At 36.8% G+C, this 21437-nt stretch overlaps 1 protein-coding gene across 2 annotated transcripts in view; it reads left to right on the top strand.

Moving 5' to 3' along the window:
• Positions 1-510: 510 nt before the first annotated feature.
• The window catches only part of KCND2 (potassium voltage-gated channel subfamily D member 2), a 290164-nt gene continuing 269237 nt past the window's right edge, over positions 511-21437 (top strand). For both annotated transcript variants that reach the window (XM_072871256.1, XM_072871340.1), the window contains exon 1: positions 511-1625. In XM_072871256.1, coding sequence (XP_072727357.1) covers positions 511-1625 — 1115 coding nt within the window. The remainder of the gene's footprint in view (positions 1626-21437) is intronic.

The following is a 21437-nucleotide window of genomic DNA, read 5'->3' as shown; positions in this document are numbered from 1 at the left end:
CCGCCCGGGGAGGGCTCCACTGGCGGCCGCGGCCCGGCTCCGGCAGCGGGCGGGGAGCGGAGCGGAGCGGAGGAGGGGCGGGGGGACCGGCTGCATCGCGCGTGGAAGAAAATCTCCTCCCAGGTGGCTGCACCGCTGCACCAGGGCTACTAGCTGGCTCCTGGGGTTAGCGCTTTGTGGACCGTTGCTTCCATCCAGGGGCCGCGCATGGACCTTGTATCCAAAGGATCTGGCTGCTAGAGTAGCTGCTTTGAATACGTTGATTACCAAGTGCCCTGATTTATTGTCCTAACTGGCTAACCAGCCCCTGGAAAGGATATTCTGGGATGAAAAAAGGGAGGAAACAAAAAGGAAGCAAAAAGATTTTCGGTTAATCACAACAATGTTCAGAAATTCTGGTGCCTCGAAAATATGTGAGCATTTGTATTTTTCTTTTCCCTCTCTATTTTAGTGGCTGGACCAGGACTGTCTCTAGGTTGAATCCCTGAGCTGTAGTAGTTGCTTGGGACCATGGCAGCAGGAGTAGCAGCTTGGTTACCCTTTGCCAGGGCAGCGGCCATAGGATGGATGCCAGTGGCCACAGGTCCCATGCCAGCTGCTCCACGGCAGGAGAGGAAGCGAAGCCAGGACTCTCTGATTGTGCTGAATGTGAGTGGCATCCAGTTCCAGACGTGGCTGGACACCTTAGAGCGCTACCCCGACACTCTGTTGGGCAGTTCAGAGCGGGACTTCTTCTACCACCCTGAGACACAGCAGTACTTTTTTGATCGGGACCCTGATATTTTCCGACACATTCTCAACTTCTACCGTACTGGGAAGCTTCATTATCCCCGTCAGGAGTGCATCTCAGCTTACGATGAGGAGCTGGCCTTCTTTGGCATCATCCCTGAGATCATTGGCGACTGCTGTTATGAGGAGTACAAGGATCGCCGGCGTGAGAATGCCGAGCGCCTGCAGGATGATGCCGATCAGGATCATGCAGCTGAGAGCTCCCTGCCCTCGATGACAGCTCGGCAGAGGATGTGGCGGGCCTTTGAAAACCCACACACCAGTACACTGGCGCTGGTCTTCTACTATGTCACTGGTTTCTTCATTGCCGTCTCTGTTATTGCCAATGTGGTGGAGACAGTGCCCTGTGGGGTAAGCCCGGGTCGCATCAAGGAGCTGCCCTGTGGAGAGCGCTATGCTGTGGCTTTCTTCTGTCTGGATACTGCCTGTGTCATGATCTTCACAGTTGAATACCTCCTACGTCTGCTGGCGGCCCCTAGTCGCTACAAATTCGTGCGCAGTGTCATGAGTATCATTGATGTGGTCGCCATCATGCCGTATTACATTGGCCTGGTGATGACAGATAATGAGGATGTCAGTGGGGCTTTTGTGACACTACGAGTCTTTCGTGTCTTCAGGATCTTTAAGTTTTCCCGCCACTCACAGGGGCTGCGCATCCTGGGCTATACCCTGAAAAGTTGTGCCTCGGAGTTAGGCTTCCTCCTCTTCTCACTCACTATGGCCATCATCATCTTTGCCACAGTCATGTACTATGCAGAGAAAGGTTCATCAGCCAGCAAGTTCACCAGTATCCCTGCAGCCTTCTGGTACACCATTGTCACCATGACAACACTGGGGTAAGTGCAGCTGATGTTTGGTTACAGCCAACATTTCAACAAGTGTATTGGCATGAACGGAAAATACTCCATTTAAAAAAATGTTGATAGAAAAAAATGCGAGGGTAAGTTTTTGTTACAGAACTTTATGAATACGACTCATCACTTCCTTCTAAATGTTTTACACATGCAAATGAGTTAAAAGTGTTGCTGAAGTTAAGATAACCCAAACCCCAAAACTGCAGATAAACTGAAAAAGCAAACAACAAAACAAAACAAAACAAAACAATCTTGAAGTCGTTTGGGTTCTTTCCAGTTTTCTCTTAACATTTTATTTGGATTTGGATAGTGAAATGGGAATATTTTATGAATATCTGTGAGTTGTCGGTTAATTTTTAATAGAGTAATGTGCTTGCTGACAGGACTTGTTACAGTGTTGCTAAAGTAGTGACAATTATAAGGAGAACCCAAGTACAAGCTTTTGATTTGGTCATACATAAAAGTCTGCCATTTTGTTTGAGGTGGTGTATTGATGTAGACTTGGATACTGAGTTCGGTACTACAAAGTGATTTGTTTTCATGTAAATAAAACAGGTATAGATACCTTAATCTTCACAAAAATTATTCCTGATGTTGTTTAAGACACTGGATACATTTCCTTTGATTTCCATGGACCTGTAACTTGTAAATGACAAGTGTCAAACTACACTGACCGGTGACAGACTCTGGAAAATGATCTGAGGAAGTGTGAGACATACGACAGATCAAGCATATGTCTTAAAACATAATTCTAATGGCAATATAAATTCTTGCAGAGAATCAGAAGTTAAAAAATGCCATTGTTGACATTAGACCCCAATGCAGTTTAGTGGAAAGATGGGAGATAGTATTATTTGATAAAGTCTCTGATACCAGAGTCATATTGTACCAGCTGATTCTGTGCACCAAGTTGTAAAATGCATTTGTCTGTAATTACAACAGGGATTTTGAAGGTTGACTGATTTGAGAAGACAATTTTTTGCCCTATTCTTAATTTTGAGCTGTAGAGTATCATCTATGAAACTGAAAATTTGATTCATTAGAAACTGTTTCGTTATTTAATAATTACAGATATTAAACGACAAACTTTTCACTTTCATGAAGACAAAGCCCATCATTTTATTAGTCAAACATTTTGCCACATCATGTTGGGACTGTTGAGATTTATGAAACATGTATAACTTTTAAATTTAGCAAAATGAAAGTGCATTATTAAACTATTATGAAAAAGTTGATTTATTATGTGCAATTGTAATTTAGTTGAGAAACGCACATAACAAAATATTAAAAAAGATAAAGGGACTGTCTTATGCCACCATTTTTTATACAGAGCTTTTATCTTCAGCATGATATAACAAATTAAGATAAATATAGTGCATTGTAAATATTTCATACTACTTGTAAGGACAAGTTATGGTAAAAAGGAGTGACAAGAGCTTTGGGGATTTTAATCTGCTTTTTACGTTCCTGGGTTTTTTTGGTTTTCGTTTTCTTCTGGTAGTGACAAGCTGAAGGGTCAAGTTAGTAGAAGGACCAAGTTACGCATGCTAACTAGTTCCATAGTCCTGTATTTTCTGACGCTGACACTCTTTGCTACATATTTTTAATTAGAACTGTGATGATTTCAACACATTAGGTCTTAAAAATTTACCAATATTTAGAATGTACAATCTTATTATAAAAGAGCAGGAGTTGGTCTGTGTTTTTTGTAACAAAAGGTGTTTTTTGAGTAAGTTGTTTTTGCTGTTATGGACAGAGTTTGGGCAGTACTTGTCCATGGTACTGAACATAATTTTGTCTTCAGTTTTATAGCCAGTTTGCAATTGATTATGACATGGGTATGGTATCTATTTTGCATTAATATAATTTGTTCGCTTCTTTCACAAAAAAATTAGTATTATTGTATAGTTTCAGGCTCTGAGGTATTGCACCAAGTAAAATCTTCAAAAATACTGATGAGATTTGAACATCATTAAAAATCTTGTTGAATAGGGTCAAAGAACCTATTTTCAAGTATGCAGCCATACAATATTTAGGTCCTGAGTGAAGAAAAAGAGTTAAAAAGAGTACACTCATGCTTGAGTCCTTTTTCGAGGTAGTTTGCACTGTGGAAGTTTTGAGCAGGTTGTACAGAGATCCAAAGTTTCACCCTGAGAAGTTCAGATATGATTATAAGTTCAGATATGACAGACATCACAAGTTTCTGGGAAATCTTTAATCAATGCATTAGCTAGGTGATATCTTTTTAATAACATCATGATAACCATATAAAGATTATGTTTAAATGTTAAATACATATGAATAATTTAAATAGAATTAATGTAATAAAAGCTTTGAACTCTTTTTAGTTGATGGAATAATTACACAATAAGAGAGGGAAATTAAAAGGAAAAGCAGCAAGGGTCAGTGAAAGCTGATTGTAATTAGTACTGCTACCTTTGCTCTGTGCTAAAGCTTCTCGTCCGTTTACTAATATAGAACTCCCATTCATTTTTAATTTTAGTTTTAGCTGAATTAGGGCTATATAAATATGCTCTATATGAACAACTTTTTTCTTTTAGCAACAAAGCTAGATGAAGTCTTTATGTTTTAAATGACAGTAGCACGCAGCAGGTTATGTGAAATATTACAAAATTACATGAAAGCTAATACCAAATAATAGATTAACATAAAGTTGAGTTTTTGAGTCTTGGTGTCATTCTCATATTTTGCTAGATAGCAAGGTTATTGAGTAAGCGACCTTTGCAATTTGGGGAGTTATTATCTTGGAAGCAGAGCTATATTTCTCAGTTCTGCATGATTGCTGAGCAATTAAAGTGTCTTTAAAAAACATAGATTACATTTTCCTCTGCAGAATGCCAGTGACTTCAAATATTACTACATTTGAGCCTCCAAGGATATCCCAGCTATTAACTGTTCTTGACTGCTCAACTCAAGTAGTACATAGTTGTACACAGAGATGTTATATGCAAGAAATGAAAAAAAGGGAAGAAAGGAGGAAAGGAGGAGAGAAAGAGAGAGTGAGAAAGATAAAGAGATATGAGAGAGAGAGAGAAGAGAGAGAAAGATGACTCCAGATTAACAGTATACACTCTGCCAGAAACTGACCTGTCTGATTTCAAATTTCAAATTACTGTTTTATCAGTATTACTTGTAGCAAAAGCAAAACTAAAGTAGGGACAAGAAGGGACAAGAGAATAAAATTGAAAGACATCACAAAGCAGTTTGTGGAGATTCAAGATAACAATGAAAAGCATAGAAATTAGGGGCATAAAGGTCAAGAAACAGGGTAGTGTAAAACCTGGCAGAGAAAAAAGCTCAAGTCTATTAAATTGGGACTGGCAGACTTACATGGGGGCTTGTGAACATCTACACCCACAATGACACAGTTATGTCACTTTCTGCTGTCACCTCATAACATGACAATCTAATAACTTTCCTTCTGCCCTGTCAGTAGCCAGCAAATAAGCTGGAATAGCTGGTGAGGTTTTGATGGTGTAAGGGTAACGTTTGTTCCCAAATCAGGCAGAGCTATAGTGTAATTTATGTTTTATAGATAATTATACTTTAAATAAGGAACACAGTGCTCTTCTGTGACTAGTTCTAAAGCAATCTCACTTCTATGTTAAACTTCTATATTTATAGGCTTTACATTGGGTAGCTTTGTCAAGTCATACAATACTTTTGTATATGAGCACAATACTTTATGAAGGGAAGCTTAAACATAAGACTATTAATTTATTTGCTTTGACTGTATAAACTAGATGTGTGTCTTCCAGAAAAGATAAAGCAACTATTCATTTTCATTATTTGTTAATATAGCCCATAACATTATGAGGAATCCCATCTAAGATATATCAAATTCCTTGAAGACTTTATAATCAAACAAGTGACTGGATGTGACAACAGAAAGCCTCAGACAGTGAACAGGGGAATAGGGCGATGGATTTAATTTTCCTGCACATTCTATTCTCTCCCATCTTCACTTCTTTTCCATTCTTATTGCATCCCTATGGGTATATTCCATCTATTTGTTTTCTTCACTTTTCTTTCAAACTACCACTTTCCACAGTCTTCCTGTTTGGGGATTTGTCTGCTGGCTTGGCACCTTTCCTCCCTTGTTCAAGACAAGTTTCACGTTCATATTAAGACTCTTCTGGCTTTATTTTTTCTGCTTCTTTGTTCCAGATTCCTCATTAATCCTTCACCACTAGATCAAATCTTTCATTCATCATCATTGTCATTCATTTGACCTGAACTTTCCTCATAACAGGTTTTTTTCTGACCTTTGATAGATTTTTTCCTTATGAGCATCATAAAATTTCCACAGCATCACTTTTTTCCCAAATGTCACACACATTATCTTGTTTTCCTTTTCTGACCATTGTGAGTGCCTTTAGTTTCTTATGGTCTCTGCATGCTAGTTTGAAAACATCCATCTCTTCAGAACTCATATTAAAAAAATTGAGTTCAATAAAATCTAACAAGAGAGCAGAAAATTAGAAATCTTTGTTTTGTGAACAATTTCATTAAAAGTTTAGAAATACGCTTATGATTAATATTACAAAGGTAAAGATTAGCAAAGTTGGAGTATTATTTCTGTATCTCATAGTTACATATTGGCTCATTCATTCATTTTGTGTTTGATATTTTCAACCCTGTTTCAAATAGCTTTTTTCTATTTTTGTATTCTTGTATACAACCTAGTGAATTTTGTATTTTACAAAAGTGTTTGATGTCTCAATCTATTTTCTCTTCACAGCAGAGACATTTAGCCTGAATAGTTAGAATACTATATAACAGAGGAGGGACAAAGTGTAGTGTAATCACCTTCAAAGCACATTACTGGATATTCAAAAAGGGCTCAAGGGAGAATTTGAAATACTGAAAAGTAAGGGTCATTTTGATAGCAGTGAAAAAAATGTATTTGTTCTCTAATAAAAAGATTACTCAAACTGCATTGGGCTGTTGTTGGCTTGGCAGAGAACAGGAGTCATTATATTCCTACTTAGTTGCACTGAGGACCAGCTTTCCTGTTCAAAAAAATCCTGAAGATCTCTTAGAGGAACAGGAGTTAGTTTACTTCACTCATTTTTCTTGAGCATGAATTTCCTTACTTCAGCTATGAAGAGTGTGAAGGTGATGCTTAACAAAAAGATCTTTCTGCTCAGAATCTTAATTTATTTGCTGCTTTGGTGGAAACAGATGGAATTTTGTTTCCTTGTTGTTATTGTGAGTCAAGAGTAAGAACAATGAGATTAGTGTGGGCCAGGATGTAGAAAAGAAAAATGCTGACTTAGTACAGCAGAACAAATCGACTCAGAGAATAATTATGACTGGTGCCTGATCTATTCATTATGGCCTATCATTCAACTAATCCTCAGTGAATATTGTGATTTTAGTAAAATCCTTAAGTGATCGAACCCAAGAAGTTCAAACTGAGTGATGACAATCTGTACTTGACTCACATCATTGTGCCTCTGTCTTAGAAGGAAAATTTGCAATATAAAAGCCATATAAATGTATGAATACAGTATTAGAAATAGTGCTACTGTGCAAAAAAAATCTGGAAATGGAAACTGTATTTCTGAACATGGGAACTTATAAATACTGCAGAAATAAAATGATTATCCAAAATAAGTTGAGAACATCTTGCAATTTCAGGGTGACAGTTAACTTTTCAGACATTTGAATGAAAGTCTAATGAACTACTCCTATTACCTGATTTTTACACCATTATAGTCCACTGGCAGCAGTTCATAATTTGCATCATGGTAAGCTGATGAGAGAAGAATCTGGTTCAGCAAGGGTTAAGTGGATAGATTGTTCAAAAGAGGGAATATAAATTAGAAATACAGAAACAAAGTTTAGATTCAGCCTTATTAGGTTTCATCAGTTACCTGACAACAGAGCTGACAGAGTGATGGAAAAGATTCTGTATATTTCTGTACTTACCATTTATCGCGCAATAGATTGCAGCACATATTTCTGTGCAAGACATAGTCTTTCAAACATCTTTTTTCTGCATTGCTCATGCAGTGGAGGAAAGGTTTTTAAATTCATAGACAGTGCTTTGAAAGGATAGCTCTAAGCTACATTTCCCAGAACAATAATAGTTACCATGCTTGGACTTTGACCCCTATCACAATTAGTAGCCTAAATTCTACCAGTATTTCTTAAGTATTTTTTGCTGAAGCGTATGATTTTGATCTTCCTGTGCCTCTGGTAATATTTTATAATCCCCTGGGTAAGTAAAAAAGTTGTGGGTTTTGTTTTGACAAAAAAACCCCAACCAAAACAAAAACCATTTTCACCAAAGTACACAAAGAAATTTGCATTATTTCCACAGCATAGACCTAAATAAATGTGAATTGAGATGAAATACAAAATAGTGCTTTTGACTAGAGCACCTGATGTGCAACAGCTGTAAGTGTTCTGTAGAAAAATACTGGATACAAATATTTACTGGGGTATCTGGTGTATGAAGGCTCAGATTTAAACATGAGCACATATGAAGATCATGTGACCAATACATCAGTCCTAGAATATTTTAGCTTCATCAAAAAAAAAGTCCAACAAGATTCAGCTCTATTGTAATTCAAATGAGACTGCACTTTTTTTCTCACACCAGTGTAGACACACCTTATGCATTATTAGAAGGCATAACTTAGTGTACCCAGTGATCAGTACAGAGTTCCTACTACCATCAGCTCAGATTCTAGCAGTTAAGTGCATTTACAAAAGCTAACAAAACATTAGGACTACTATCTGTGCAAATATTAAAGATACAAAGACATTATTCATATAAGCAAACGTGTTCTTTGTGTATTTAGAAAAAAGTTTATTTTCTTATATTCCACTGTGCAGTATTGTTCCCTACTTGTCTGCAGGTCTCCATCCTGAAGGTGAAAGCCTTTGGAGCCACTGTGTAAATGTACATAATTAGGGCTTGATCCTGCACTGTTACAGAAAATGCGAGGTTGCCTAAAAACCTACAAAAATGTTATTAATATGAACAAAGTCAAATTTTGCATATTTAAAGTATTTAGGAGCAGTATTTTGCATTTCATCCCCAGTTTTTCAGTTTCATCTATGTTACTGGTTTCTTTGATCTCGTTGGCTTAACGGTGAAGTCAAGTCCTACAGACACAGAGATCTCCTGGGTTTATTAGTTTATAGGAGCCAAACACTGCGAGGCAGGTATCTCAAGATGCAGATAGGCACCCAGCTTGAATTCTCAAAAGAGGCTTAGGTGCTTAGAAACACAAAGGAGAACAGTTGAAAGCAAGTAATCTGTGAAACTAGGTACCTAGTCATCTTAGAAAACATGGTCTTATGTGCACAAGAATAACTGCTAGGATGAGTAGGGTACTGTACTGAGACTCTGGGTATGTCCTACCCCTATCAGAATCAAATGGATCTTACAAGGGTTCAGGTCTTGTTAAAATACAATATGCCCTATATTCACATAACACTGTAGAAGGAGATAGAGTGTTGTGTGTATAGTATTCTTAGGAAATAGGAACAAGTAATACAAGAAAAAAAAAAGGGGGTAATATGACTGAGAGAGTAATGTAAAGCATCCAAGGGAAAATATATTTTTTGATCCTAATTTTCTGTCTCTGTGTTTGTCAAACCAACATATTTTCAGCATGAAAAGATATGTAAGAAATGTGAGTTATTACATGCATATATTGTTAAATTAATGAAAATGTTTTTAGAAACCGGGTGCAAAATTATAAAACAGTGTCAGGTAGGAGATTCCATTTTTTTCAAAGAAACATCCAACCTGAGGGTTTATTGGTTTCAATAGGTCTCATATTTAGCTTATATACAGTAAATTTGTTAAGATGCTGATGTGTGGTAAGAAAAGGTAAACCGTAATTCTCAATTTTGACCACTGCAAATTCATCCCCTTTTCTGATGTGCTGGCAAATATTTTTATTTTGTCTCTATTTGATTTTTTAATGTATTTAATGTGTTTTAATGTATCTCACTTTTTTAAAGTGAGAGGTTTGAGAAGTACTTTGCCCTCATTTGCTTTTTCTTTTTTGCAGTAATATGAGCTTTGTAAACATGGTCTATAGCTCTGCTAGTTGATTTTTACCTTAATCTGTGTTCCTAAATGAAATGTCTTTAAAACACCTTTCCCTGATTTTTCCTGATTCTTTGTACAAAAAGTTATTTTCTTGAGGTAAGCATCTTGTATGACAGTTCTTTCTCTTTGAGGAGACATTTTGATTTGTGAGTTGACTCTTAACCAGATGGTGTCTAGCTCAGCTTTGTACTAACTACCACTTGCACTAAAGTTTCACGTCAAAAATTAACATACGAAGCAGAACTCCCAATATTAAGAATGCTTGTATCATTTTTTCAAAATACGATCTAATATAACATAATATGAACATTAAAACAAAAATGTTATAAAATCAGTATCTGCATAAATAAATTTTGTTTGATTATTTTGTTTGATTATTGAAGACTGAGTTTGCTTAGATAGATAAAACTTCTTATGGTATAACAGACAATATAAACTTCTAGGAATTTATTTAATTAGTCTGAGTACTTTGGTAAATTAAAATAAAGTAAGTATGCTCCACTATAATTTTAAATCACCTTGGATAAAAAAATAACTGTGAAACTCCATAAAGGTACTTATAATGATCTAATTTTATGATAATACATTAACATGCTTTGATTAATTACTATTTTGGAAAAATAATTATTTTGAGGCCAAACCCCAACTTTCTTCAAATATGTATCTGGAGACATGGGGTTTTTTTCACTGTACTGGCAGATTCTCAAAATATTTTGGCTGATACACAGGGAACAGTCTTTCAAGTTATCACTTGCAAGTTTGGCCATCCAGGCATTCCTTGTAAATGGCTGAGAGTCAGACTGTGAGGTTGTGAAGGACGTAATTTAACACTGTGTAATAGCTCACAGTCTGAAAGTGTCTGCTGCATCCTAACTCATTGCTTCTTTCAGTAAGATGAACCAAAAGAGTTTTCTGTATGAAAGCATATGTAATGTGAGTGGGATCCTTAACTTTTCATTGTTGTTACTGTTCATCTCCCCCTTTTTTTATAACCCAAAAGAGGAATTTTCTTAATGTGTTAGTGGCCTCACTTTCAGTTTCTGCAACTTTCAACTCTCTCACTTGAAGGCAGTTAACAATTCCCTGAGCATCCTTATCAGCTATGGACAGCAACTACTGCACTGTGCAGGGTTGCTTAGGAACAAAATTGATGCTCTTTGACACGGTGGATTACAGCTGCAACACGCTGGTCCCCAAAATCTCCTGCTTCCCACAGAGGAATGAAAAGCAGAGGTTGAAGATGCTTTCCAGATCTGACTGTGAAGAGGGTATATAATTTTTTGTTTTAGGATATCTAATCACTTCATTGGTAAATAGCAGGTTAAGAATTGTGGCCTTTCCATTGAAAGCACAGCAGTACCAAAAAATCTTTAGTAGCAACTCTTTTTAACAGCAACTTTGTAATTTAAATACCACAGTATCTTGTATCACTTACAGAATTGAGAAGTTTTAGCTTTTCTAAGCTTTTTGGTTGGCTTTGGTTATTGACGCATTTGTTTACATCAGTTGATCAAATCCACGTTGAGACATGGATATCAAGGACTAGGGACAGGCAGAACTAGACAAACAGGGTATATACACCTATTCTCATACACCTAATGAGGGCTAGATAAGTTATAGGTGCAGCTATTTCTTGTGTTTATTTGATATGTATTTATATAAAATGAAACTGAATATTTGCATTGTAAACTCTACAGTGATTGGGAATTTAGTTAGTATTTACCTTTTTGGCACCTGGATGGAAAACTTCAAAGAGTACAAATTGAAGCTTCCCTGCAGACAGATAGTTTAGAGTAAATCTGTCCATAGATCGGCTTAATGACTTGGCAAGCTCAGTATTAGTTATTTTGCAAGTGAAAGGGAACCTCAAGTTTTATCTGATTTGCTTGTGAACTCAGTAATGAACCTATAAGATGTTCATCTGTGTCAAAAGGTGCTGAGTTTTGCAGGTAAATATTATAAAGGAAGCTCCTTACAAAAAACGTGTAATATGTGATACATATGCTATCCTTCTTGGACCATGTGCTACTTCTGGCACCTCTCTCCCTTGACCCCATGTCAGTCAGATCATTGCAGAAATGGTAGCTGCTGAAAGACTACAACCATTATCATTCATTTAACCTACAGTTTCTTTCCTTCCAAGGCCCAAACTTTTGAAATTTAATACATTAAATCATTCATGGGACAAGCAATGCTGCTAGTCATGCTGACGAGCCCTTCAGCATGGTTCAGCCTCTTGCCGTACCAGCAGAGCCGTGACAGCCTCTCTCCTCTGGGGACAGACACAGCTGCAGACCACAGATAATGCTGACTAGTTGCGTCTGGCACACACAACCAATGATTTTAAATTACAGACACCTTTGGCCGGCAGTGCACACATGTAAGATAAAAACCTAGTTGTGGGAGGGGGAGATAGGAACCGGTTTTGTTTCAGGTCTCTAGGAGAAGACAGAAAAGAGTGCCTGGAGTGAACTGCACAAATCCGTTTGGATGCAACTGCCTTCTGGCCGTTGTCTGCCCCGGGCCCTCTTCACACCATGAGTACAGCACGACAGCTGTCAGGCAGCGATCCATGGAGTGGATTTGCAGTGGTGTCGGCCATGCAGTAGGAAAGAGGTTGTGGGTTTGGCAACACTTTTCCAGAAGGTATGTGAGCTTTCCCTGTTTCTCTATACGCACCACGTTTAGTGTGCTCCGTTTGCTATGTTCTTTGCAAACAAATTAAATAAATACAGAGAAAAGTGCTAGATGGTGTGGAATACTGGACAGGACAATGGTTTGAACTATGGATTTGGATCCACATAAGTGGATTTGAAAGATACTCATATCAAAAGGCTGAAAACAGGTTGGTTCATCTCTTTAGTGTTAGTGGTATATCTTCTGCCTTAATATACTTTCTGATACCTATTTTTCAGCTCACTAGCTATACTCAGAAGTTCCTTTGTTTTCAAAGCAAACAAATCCAAATACAGCAGAAAGGTTTCCTTTAAATAAGCCTTTCATGTTGTCTGTATACAGTTCTTTTCCCAGTGCCTATGTTTGTGTGGAAGGATATAGCTATAGAATTTATAGATCACATCTTAGGTGTGTGAGTTTTTAAAGGAGACAATCAGGACATACAACTCTTAAAGGAGACAAGTAGGACATCCTTGTTTTTAAAGGAGACAATCAGGACATACTGTACAATAGAATTATTATAGAAGAATCCGGAGGTGGAATTCAAACTTATTTCTCTGCCAGTTGCTTACCATCTCTGGGAGGTATTTATAAGCCTTAACTTACTCCTCCAAAAGTTAAATCCTTCTGAACTAGTCATCCTTGTCTCACTTAGGAGGTAATGAAGAGAAGCAGGCATCTGGAGGTGCTCATTCCTCTGCACTGAGTATACACTGAGTATAAATGAAATTTATTATGATTAGCAGCGACTTAAATATTTAAATACCAAGTGAAATGGATGAGATAAATCCCAACCTCCATGTCTAGCTGGTTTGGTCTAGTCTCTTTGTTCCCAGTTATATAACTCTGAAAGGCCCATAACATATTCCTTTCAAATATCATAGCAGAGTACGTGCTTGGGATTTGATGACAATTCCCACTTTATCAAAAAGGCAATGTGTCTGCTACATTTAAATTCAAAATATTCTTGTTTTGTGTAACCCACTTCAATGCTTTTGCCAACTTTTCGGCCTTTTCCAAACAACATAAAAAAATATTGAAAAAAAATAATAAGGCATTTTAATGTTTCTTCCAGTTTAGAAGAAGCCTCTAGAAAACTGAAAGAAACATTTAAGTAAGTATCCACTGTAATTTTCTGCAGGAAAGAAGTCATTCTTCAAATAGCAATGCTTTTGAATTAAGATATGGAGAGCTTGAAAACCTTAACTTCAAAAGGTTGTAAACTCTTCCCGTTCTTCTGAATGGGAAACCTAAAAACTGATTCACATGTTGGTCATGTCAAATGTTTCACCACTGCCCATTTTTAAAGTGCCCCGATGGAGAGGTGTCAGGCATATTCCCCCATGCCGTTATTCTAGTGTCTTCCAGGAGGTGTCAGAGCTCTAGCCTGCAGTTAGGCATTGCCAATGCATAGCTCTGAAGCAGACTTAAAATCTTAAGAGACACACTAAAATAAATTTCAGCAGGGACACTATCCTCATTGCAGTATTCATTTTCATACTTAATTCAATTTAAAAATTACCATTTTCTTTAAAGCTGCCTCCAGACTGGAGCACTGCAGAAGCTTGAGGGCCATGAGAGAGTTATGGTCAAAACTGCTTCAGAGTTTGTGTCTTTCTCATTTACCTTCTGAACTTTGTTCACTTCTCTGCAAATCATACCAATCTCTCTGGTGAGGAAATTCTGTAATTTGGTATGAAATCCTGTTATCAACAACGATTTGATTTAACTCATTTTAGTTTGTCTTCATGTTCTGCTTTTCCAGAGCAGCAAATCTCAAATTTGCCAGCTAGTACAGTTCTATACTAGTGTGAAATAACCACATTTCCTTCAATATGTTTCTCTTTTGTGTAAGATTTCATGAAATTATGTTCCTTTGTGCATTAAATGGCATGTTAAACTTTTTTTTTTTGGCAGAAAGAGATGAATAAACAGCAGAAGAAATAATATTTCCTCTTTTTTCCCCTTAACTGGGCAGCTTTATCATAAACTTCCAAATGAGTTCGAAAGCAAAAGTGCTATCCTGCACCACTGCACCACTACGGAAAGTTTGGTTCTCCTTTGAGGGGCAACAGTGGTTATTTCATAATTTGGGGAAATTAATTTAATTATATTAAAAACAATAGTGCTCCTCCCATTTGCTGTTCAAATAAATGCTTTTTGCAAGCTTGAAGAGTGATGATGTTGATGGGAGAGAATGGAGGCTCTTTCCTAAGCTTCTTGCTTAATTCTAATTTGTCCTTGGAACACGTGCTTGTATGAAGACAAGTTTGTTTACATACTTCTGAGACTTTAAGTGATATTTTTAATATGGCAACCACTTTTCCACTGTCTTAAAGAAACAAATGGAGAACAGAGACCCATGCAACATGTCTGCACAGAAATTATTTACCTAAATAGTTTGCTAGAGAGAAATAGATGAAGACAGTGTTAGAAATCTGAATTGCTAGTCCTTCAAGAGAGCAGCCTGATAGTGACTGGTGTTCTATGCCAGGGTGGGGTGGTGGGATGTGAGGTGAGAGAAATGGATCTTGACAAGAAAGGCCCAACAAATGGCTTAATAAAATAGCTGTTTTAGTAAGAAAGAGTAAAAGAGGAATATAGATAGCTAGTAAATATTATGTCCCTTCAGATGCTGGGAACCATGCATTCATGTAGTATTGGATGGATTTTCACACAGCACGCTGCACAGACCCTGTCCATGGAGAGAAGATCCTCCTTTTTGGTCCTTTGTGCTATTATATAATTTCTTTTTTTTACAATAAATCAACTCTATTCATAAAGGATGTTCTCATGAGAACTTCTTGTTGCACTTTTACATGACGGCAAGGCCACACAGGTGGCGTAATCACCAGTACTGAGTTGCCTGCAGGCTCCTCTGTTACAATGATCTACTCAGGTTTATCTTCCGGACAAGGTATTTGTGAGGCACAGCACAGTCTGAAGGCTTCCTCCTGAAGGAAAGCACAGGCCTACTACGCTTACTCAGTTTCACTGTTATGTGGATCACTAACTCTTCCATGTACTGTGGTCTGTCAGGTTCACTACAACAGGTTTGTGGTGCGAGGTAGAAGAGCAGTATATCTGTTCACCAGTTTTCATTACTATAGTATAAGAATTGGTAACTTATTCACTGATTCTGTTTACTGAATTTGATCAGAGAATTATAAAAAGTGCCAAGAACTTTTGCAGTCAGACTAAGATATTATCAAGATAAGGTGAATATGTTCAACTAAATATCTAGAACTTTTTCCAAAATAAACCTCATATTTCTTCTAGAAGTTTCACAATAAGAGCTCTTGCCATGTAAGGTAATAGAAAAATCTATTTGGGAATCTTTGAACTTTTTTTTTCTTAAGTGCAACTTTGATAAAAGTAAAATGTAGTTGGAAAATACAATTTATGAATTTCCTGTTTCCAAAAATCTGTGAATGAAAACCACTTATTCTTTATTCATTTTTGGTTAGAAATGTAGAACAAAAATTTGAAATGAAATGACACATTTGGATTGTTTGATTTGAATTGCTTTTGGGATTTCAGTTCAAAACAATTTTGACTTTCATCCATACATGGAATGGATAATATTTTTAAGAAACAGTACTATGAGAGAACAATTTCTTCTTATGATGAAAGGCCATGTTCCAGCCATTACCGTTCCGTTCTTTTCTGACTGAAAAAACAATTAGAAAAATTAATGGCAAAATATCCACTAATGCATATCAAATACAAAAGATACAACATCTGCCTTGGGAAGTCCTTAAGCTGCAGATTGCTGAAGGCTGAGAAGGTATAATGGGGGAAGTATCACCATATTCTTGCTTTTGCTTATATCCTACCCATGTCATTTGCTTCTGGCCACTGACAGGACATTGGGGTAAACGGCTCCTTCATTTCACCCTCTCATGTTCTCAGTTAATGGAAATGACTTAACTGTGGGTTGGGTCAGGATTAGATTAGGGAAATAAGCTGTTTTATACTTTTTTCCTAAATTCTTTCAAAGAACCATGGTCAGTGGATAAAAGATAGCTATTCTTAAGTACCAAAGGTTCAGATGGTCCAAGAATATCATAGAGCTTGAAAACTGTGCAAATAGGAAAACAGCTGCTTTAAACTCACAGTTATTTCTTACATCTCTATTTTGTTCAGGTATTTATATAATCAAAGGTCGTAATCTACAAGGTGATGAGAACTTATGTCAGCTTCACAACACTTAAGCTTAATAAGCATTTCAATGGAACATGAATAAATGCTGCAGCAGCTGGGACTGCTGAGTGCCTTGCAGGATTTAGTGCTATTCACTTGATCCAAAGCCCATGGAAGTCAATTAGACACTTGGATTTGACCTGAGAGGACTTTGCATCAAGCTTGTGTATGAACAACTCTAGCAAGATATTGAGGGTGACAACAATTATTTATTTGAATTATCTGAGACTCTAAGGATTTAAACCAAACTCCATGGCAGTGCAACAGGGATTCCTGCAATACATGTATTGCTATCAGTACCTTATACAGAGATAGGGTGAGAAAAGCAAAAGACAGAATTTTGTTACATTTATTGAAGCATAGTTTCATCATCAGAAAAACAGTATGATAATAGATTCCAATTTCTGATATAACAGGTTTATTCTGTCCACTGTTTATCAAGGGGAAACTCTTTATGGGAAGCAAATAATACAGCATCTCCTCTGGTAACATGGAGGTTGAGTCATACATGGGATCCCTCCTTGAGTATTTCACAGAAATTGGTCATAATTGACAATGGAGTAGGGAATTTGCTTAGAGTTTCTTACAGCTAAAAGGGGAACAAGTTGGCATATTTTTTTCCTTAGCTTACCAAAGTCTTGTTAACTCACAGAAACTTTCAGGCAACCTTGAAAGGATATCACACATTAATAGCATCAGAGAACATGACAGCCAGAGCCTGATGTGACTAATTTTGGACTGGTGTAACAGTGCTATTTAGAGCAATAAAGGTTTTATCTGTTGGTTGATCTGTTTACTAAAATAGTTGGTGAAAAATGTGCCATATATTATATCTCCTCATTATCCTACTGGTATAAAGGATTTTTAAACTGATAGTTCTGCCTATACTTTGGGATTGTCCTGCTTAACTATATTAGGATAAGGTCATATATAAAATGGGCATAAAGAAGAAATACTCAGTTCCCTAATAAGAATCTGTCAAGCAATCAGTTAAAATGAATGGCTGGCTAAGACCCATACGTATCAATGGCACAGTGATTATTATGTGCACTTCTATGCTTGCTTGCCTTTCCACATTAAAATCCATCACTCCCAGTGAGAAGGCCCACACTTTCTTAGGTTCCTCCCGTACATGATGACCATTAGCTAAATAATTTGTTTAATGAAAAACAAATAAACTTGCAGTTAAGTTTTTTTCTCATGTGAGACACGAGTGCCAATACTCTGAAAATCCTGGAAGAAGGACTGAGAGAGAGTGGGTTTTATTCTTAGGTTTTATTCCATTTAAGAGCACGTTGCAGCTTTGTTGGCATGGATGCACTGCATGAGTGACTTTATGCATATTCACAACTGTTTCTTGGAAGGAAATGGCTTATTAAACAGTAATCATATAGCATGTGTAAATGAGTTTTGTGGATAAACACATATCTTTATCCTCATTGCCTGAGATGGGTTGTTGACTAAAAAAGTTTTTCTGATGTCTTTACTCTACTTTACTCTTCCAGGAATTTTACCAGTCATCTTATGTCTGATTTCCTTTTCTGACTGAGAAATTTCTTTTTCCTTATCTCATATAAAAATAATGCTGATTTTTCTCTGTTCCTCTTGAATCACATACTTGAAGAAAAAGAACAGAATTCAGGAGTGTCTAAATATGAACCTAGGTGAGATGCTCAAATATATGGGTCTACTTTCAGGTGAGCTAAATCACCCTCTAGACTCACTGACTGCAATGACTGCAATGGGAGCTTCAACACTAACTCACATGCAAAAACCTACATGCACACACCAAAAGTGTCTTCACTTTCTACTTGAATCCCATTCCAGGACAGCAAAATGAACTGACCATGATGTCAGAGCTATGAATTATTTTTCTTTTTTTTTTTTTTCCTTCAGATTTGAGGTCCTGTTCTGTGTAATGATCCAATGCAGTTTAACTGCTCCTTATTCCATTTTCAAGCTTCTTTCCCCAAGGTGCTTTTTCCTAATGGCATTGTCCACTCAAACAGAGTGACAGCATCTTTCTTAGGAGAAACAACACAGAATATATTGAACAGGTCACCTCAGAAAAATTTGTATACCCTTATTCTCTTGAGGCATTATGGTTATATTCCAATAGCCTCTGTACACATCTTTAAAGAGTCCTGGGTAAATCTTTTTCTGCTAATTGAATAGAAAGAGGGAAAGCATACAAAATTCACAGCATTTAAATCTTCCATCCTTGATAGTGCATTTAATAAACAGTGCAAAACACAGCTGAAATTATATTCCAAGGTATAAAATATTGCTAGAAGAAAAAAGATGTAGAGGAATATTATGGAACTGTACTACAAACTAGTGAAATTAAATGAGAGAACCTACAGTGAATAAAACTAAAGAAATATACATAGTGAACACTACATTTCATGGTAAAAAAGGCCACTAGAAACTACAGGGGAAACTATACTTACTGTATTTGAAAAATATTGGTAAATATTTTGTCTTTCTAAATGTAGAAGTAATTTCATGCTAGTTTATTTTCATTTGTGACAATCTTATTCATCTAATACAAAAAATAAACATTTTTCACCTGTGCATTTTTTTTTCTAAGCAGCAATATAGATAAACAGGTAGAAAAGTTAATTATATCTACCAGTATTTGGGTTTGGAGGCAAAGCCCACAGGAGCTAATGGAAAGGCTTTCATTTTCTTCAGCAGGCTTTAGATCGGGATTCTAGTTATGTCTTAAAGTATATAATCTAACATTTCTGTGTCATTATTTCATAACATTAAAAGAACTCATTCCAATGGGGACTGGAGTGTTGGATTTTTCCCACATGAAATCCAAAGTAAAAGTTTTGACTTGCTTTCCTTATCAGAAAGGAAGGCAACTCTCTTATGATAGACTGGTGGAAATGTTAATGAGAGCTGAAAACACTGCTAGAATTTTTTGGTTTTTTAAATGTTAAATGTGTCATGGAAAGGTTTACTTACTTTATGTAATCCACTCCAAAATGTGTGTCTCAGCCGTCAGGTTGGAACATATCAATGTGTAAAAAATGCAATTACTCTTAAGGGCTGAGGCGAACTCTAATAGTTAGATGCTGTGCAAGCTTCTGAGACTAGACACCGTGACGATTTTGTAGGCATCTCATTAACGAATTGTAGTGCTGCAGCATGCTCTGCTTTACTTATTTATTGAAGAGATAATGGGAAATAACTGGTTTCTTTGTGAAGTCATAAATAATATGACAGAAGGATATTAAATGCACTGAGATGTGACAGAAAAGCTAAAAACTTGTGGTGTTTAGTATTTTATGGTGCCAGTTCTCTTTTACCAGTACATGTAAAACCAACAGATATGTTTTAGCTGGTTTTGTGAACAATTATCAATTTAGCGTGGTAGCTACTGAAATGTGGGTGTCTTAAATCATAAACAGTACCCCAGTTTTGCTATTTTGCAGTAACATTCAGAAGATATTAAAGAATAAATCTTATTCTTTTTTTATTTTTTGTTTCTTAAGGTCTTTTTCCATTTTTGTTTTATACAGAGATAGTCTTTCTCTATTTTTAAATTCCCAATATGAAATACTGGTTCTACGAAGTATGAACATTTCTGACATTCATTCTGTGCATCCTTTGTTCTCAGTGGGAGTCCTGTCCTGAAACTGCACGCAAGCATACACACAAGGTCCACTGTGGTTTCTCAGTACTTTGTACACTTGATTAAAATAAAAGCTAGCTTTTTTTCCTTCTGTGTGTACGTGTGTGTGTGTCTGAACTAAACAGAGGAAAATGTCTTTTATTCTGGAGTTCAGACATAGCACTGAGATCCATATTGAGGTAGCACTGTCCTCTCCTGTCTTCATTCCTGTTCTTTTCACTAAGAGATTTATTGTGCAGTATATTGCGAATTTCCTCAGAGGCTGTGGTGATTAAAGAAGTAGCAATCATCTCATTGGTTAGTCTTGGGGATATCTCTGAGTATCATGACCCCACAATTCTTTACGCTAGGTCTGACTCAACATTTAGCATGAAGCTAGTATAGAAGACAGCTCCACAGCGATGCAGCCGGTTTACTTAGGTTTCCATACCCTGTCCGTCTTCACAGTACCCAAGCACCTATATTGTAAACATGCTTCTACAAGTTGAACAAATTATTTTTCCTTCAGTAATAGAAGCTCCTTCAAGGTTGGTAGTTCAGACATTGTTGCAGCAGGGAAGTGTTGAGGTCACAAATGTGCGGATCTCAGCCACTATGCCAGTGTGAATTTTATCTATGCAAAGCATTTTATGGTTTTATAGCATCCATTACCACATCATCTAAAGAGTAAGCTTGTCTTCTGAAGCATGACCTTTTTATTGGACGAGTTCCAAGCATTTTCATATGGGGTGCCGAGCCTTGTTGCTTGCTTATCCCACTTACATCAGTTTTACAGCAGTGTAAATCCATTGTTTCACTAGGTACTCCTAGTTTACAGTACTGTGAAAACAGAGTGAGGCCTGATCTGTCACGCTTAGCGCTGCCAGCAAAGTGTATTTTTAATATTTTTGAAGTAGTGGGATATAGGAAACAGGTGAAGCAGTGTGATTCAAGTGATGTATATATAAAAATCTAAGGTTAGAATCAATTTTCATCAACCATTCCAACTATTATGTGATGCTTATTATTGTAACTTGAAATTTCTCTTCAGAGCCAACAGTGCCATAATGACTTCAGAAAATGAAGTGTTCGTTTTCATTAAGCAATGGAGTGGTAACTTGGTGGTCCATACTGCACTTATAAAAAGCAGAGTTTCATCTCCAACTGTTCAAATAATTGAGAAGCCACTGGATAA

This window comes from Ciconia boyciana, chromosome 1, assembly GCF_034638445.1.
Source record: "Ciconia boyciana chromosome 1, ASM3463844v1, whole genome shotgun sequence".
Taxonomy (NCBI): Eukaryota; Metazoa; Chordata; class Aves; order Ciconiiformes; family Ciconiidae; genus Ciconia; species Ciconia boyciana.
Note: the sequence above shows the minus strand (reverse complement) of the source record. Positions and strands in the feature narration are given on the sequence as shown.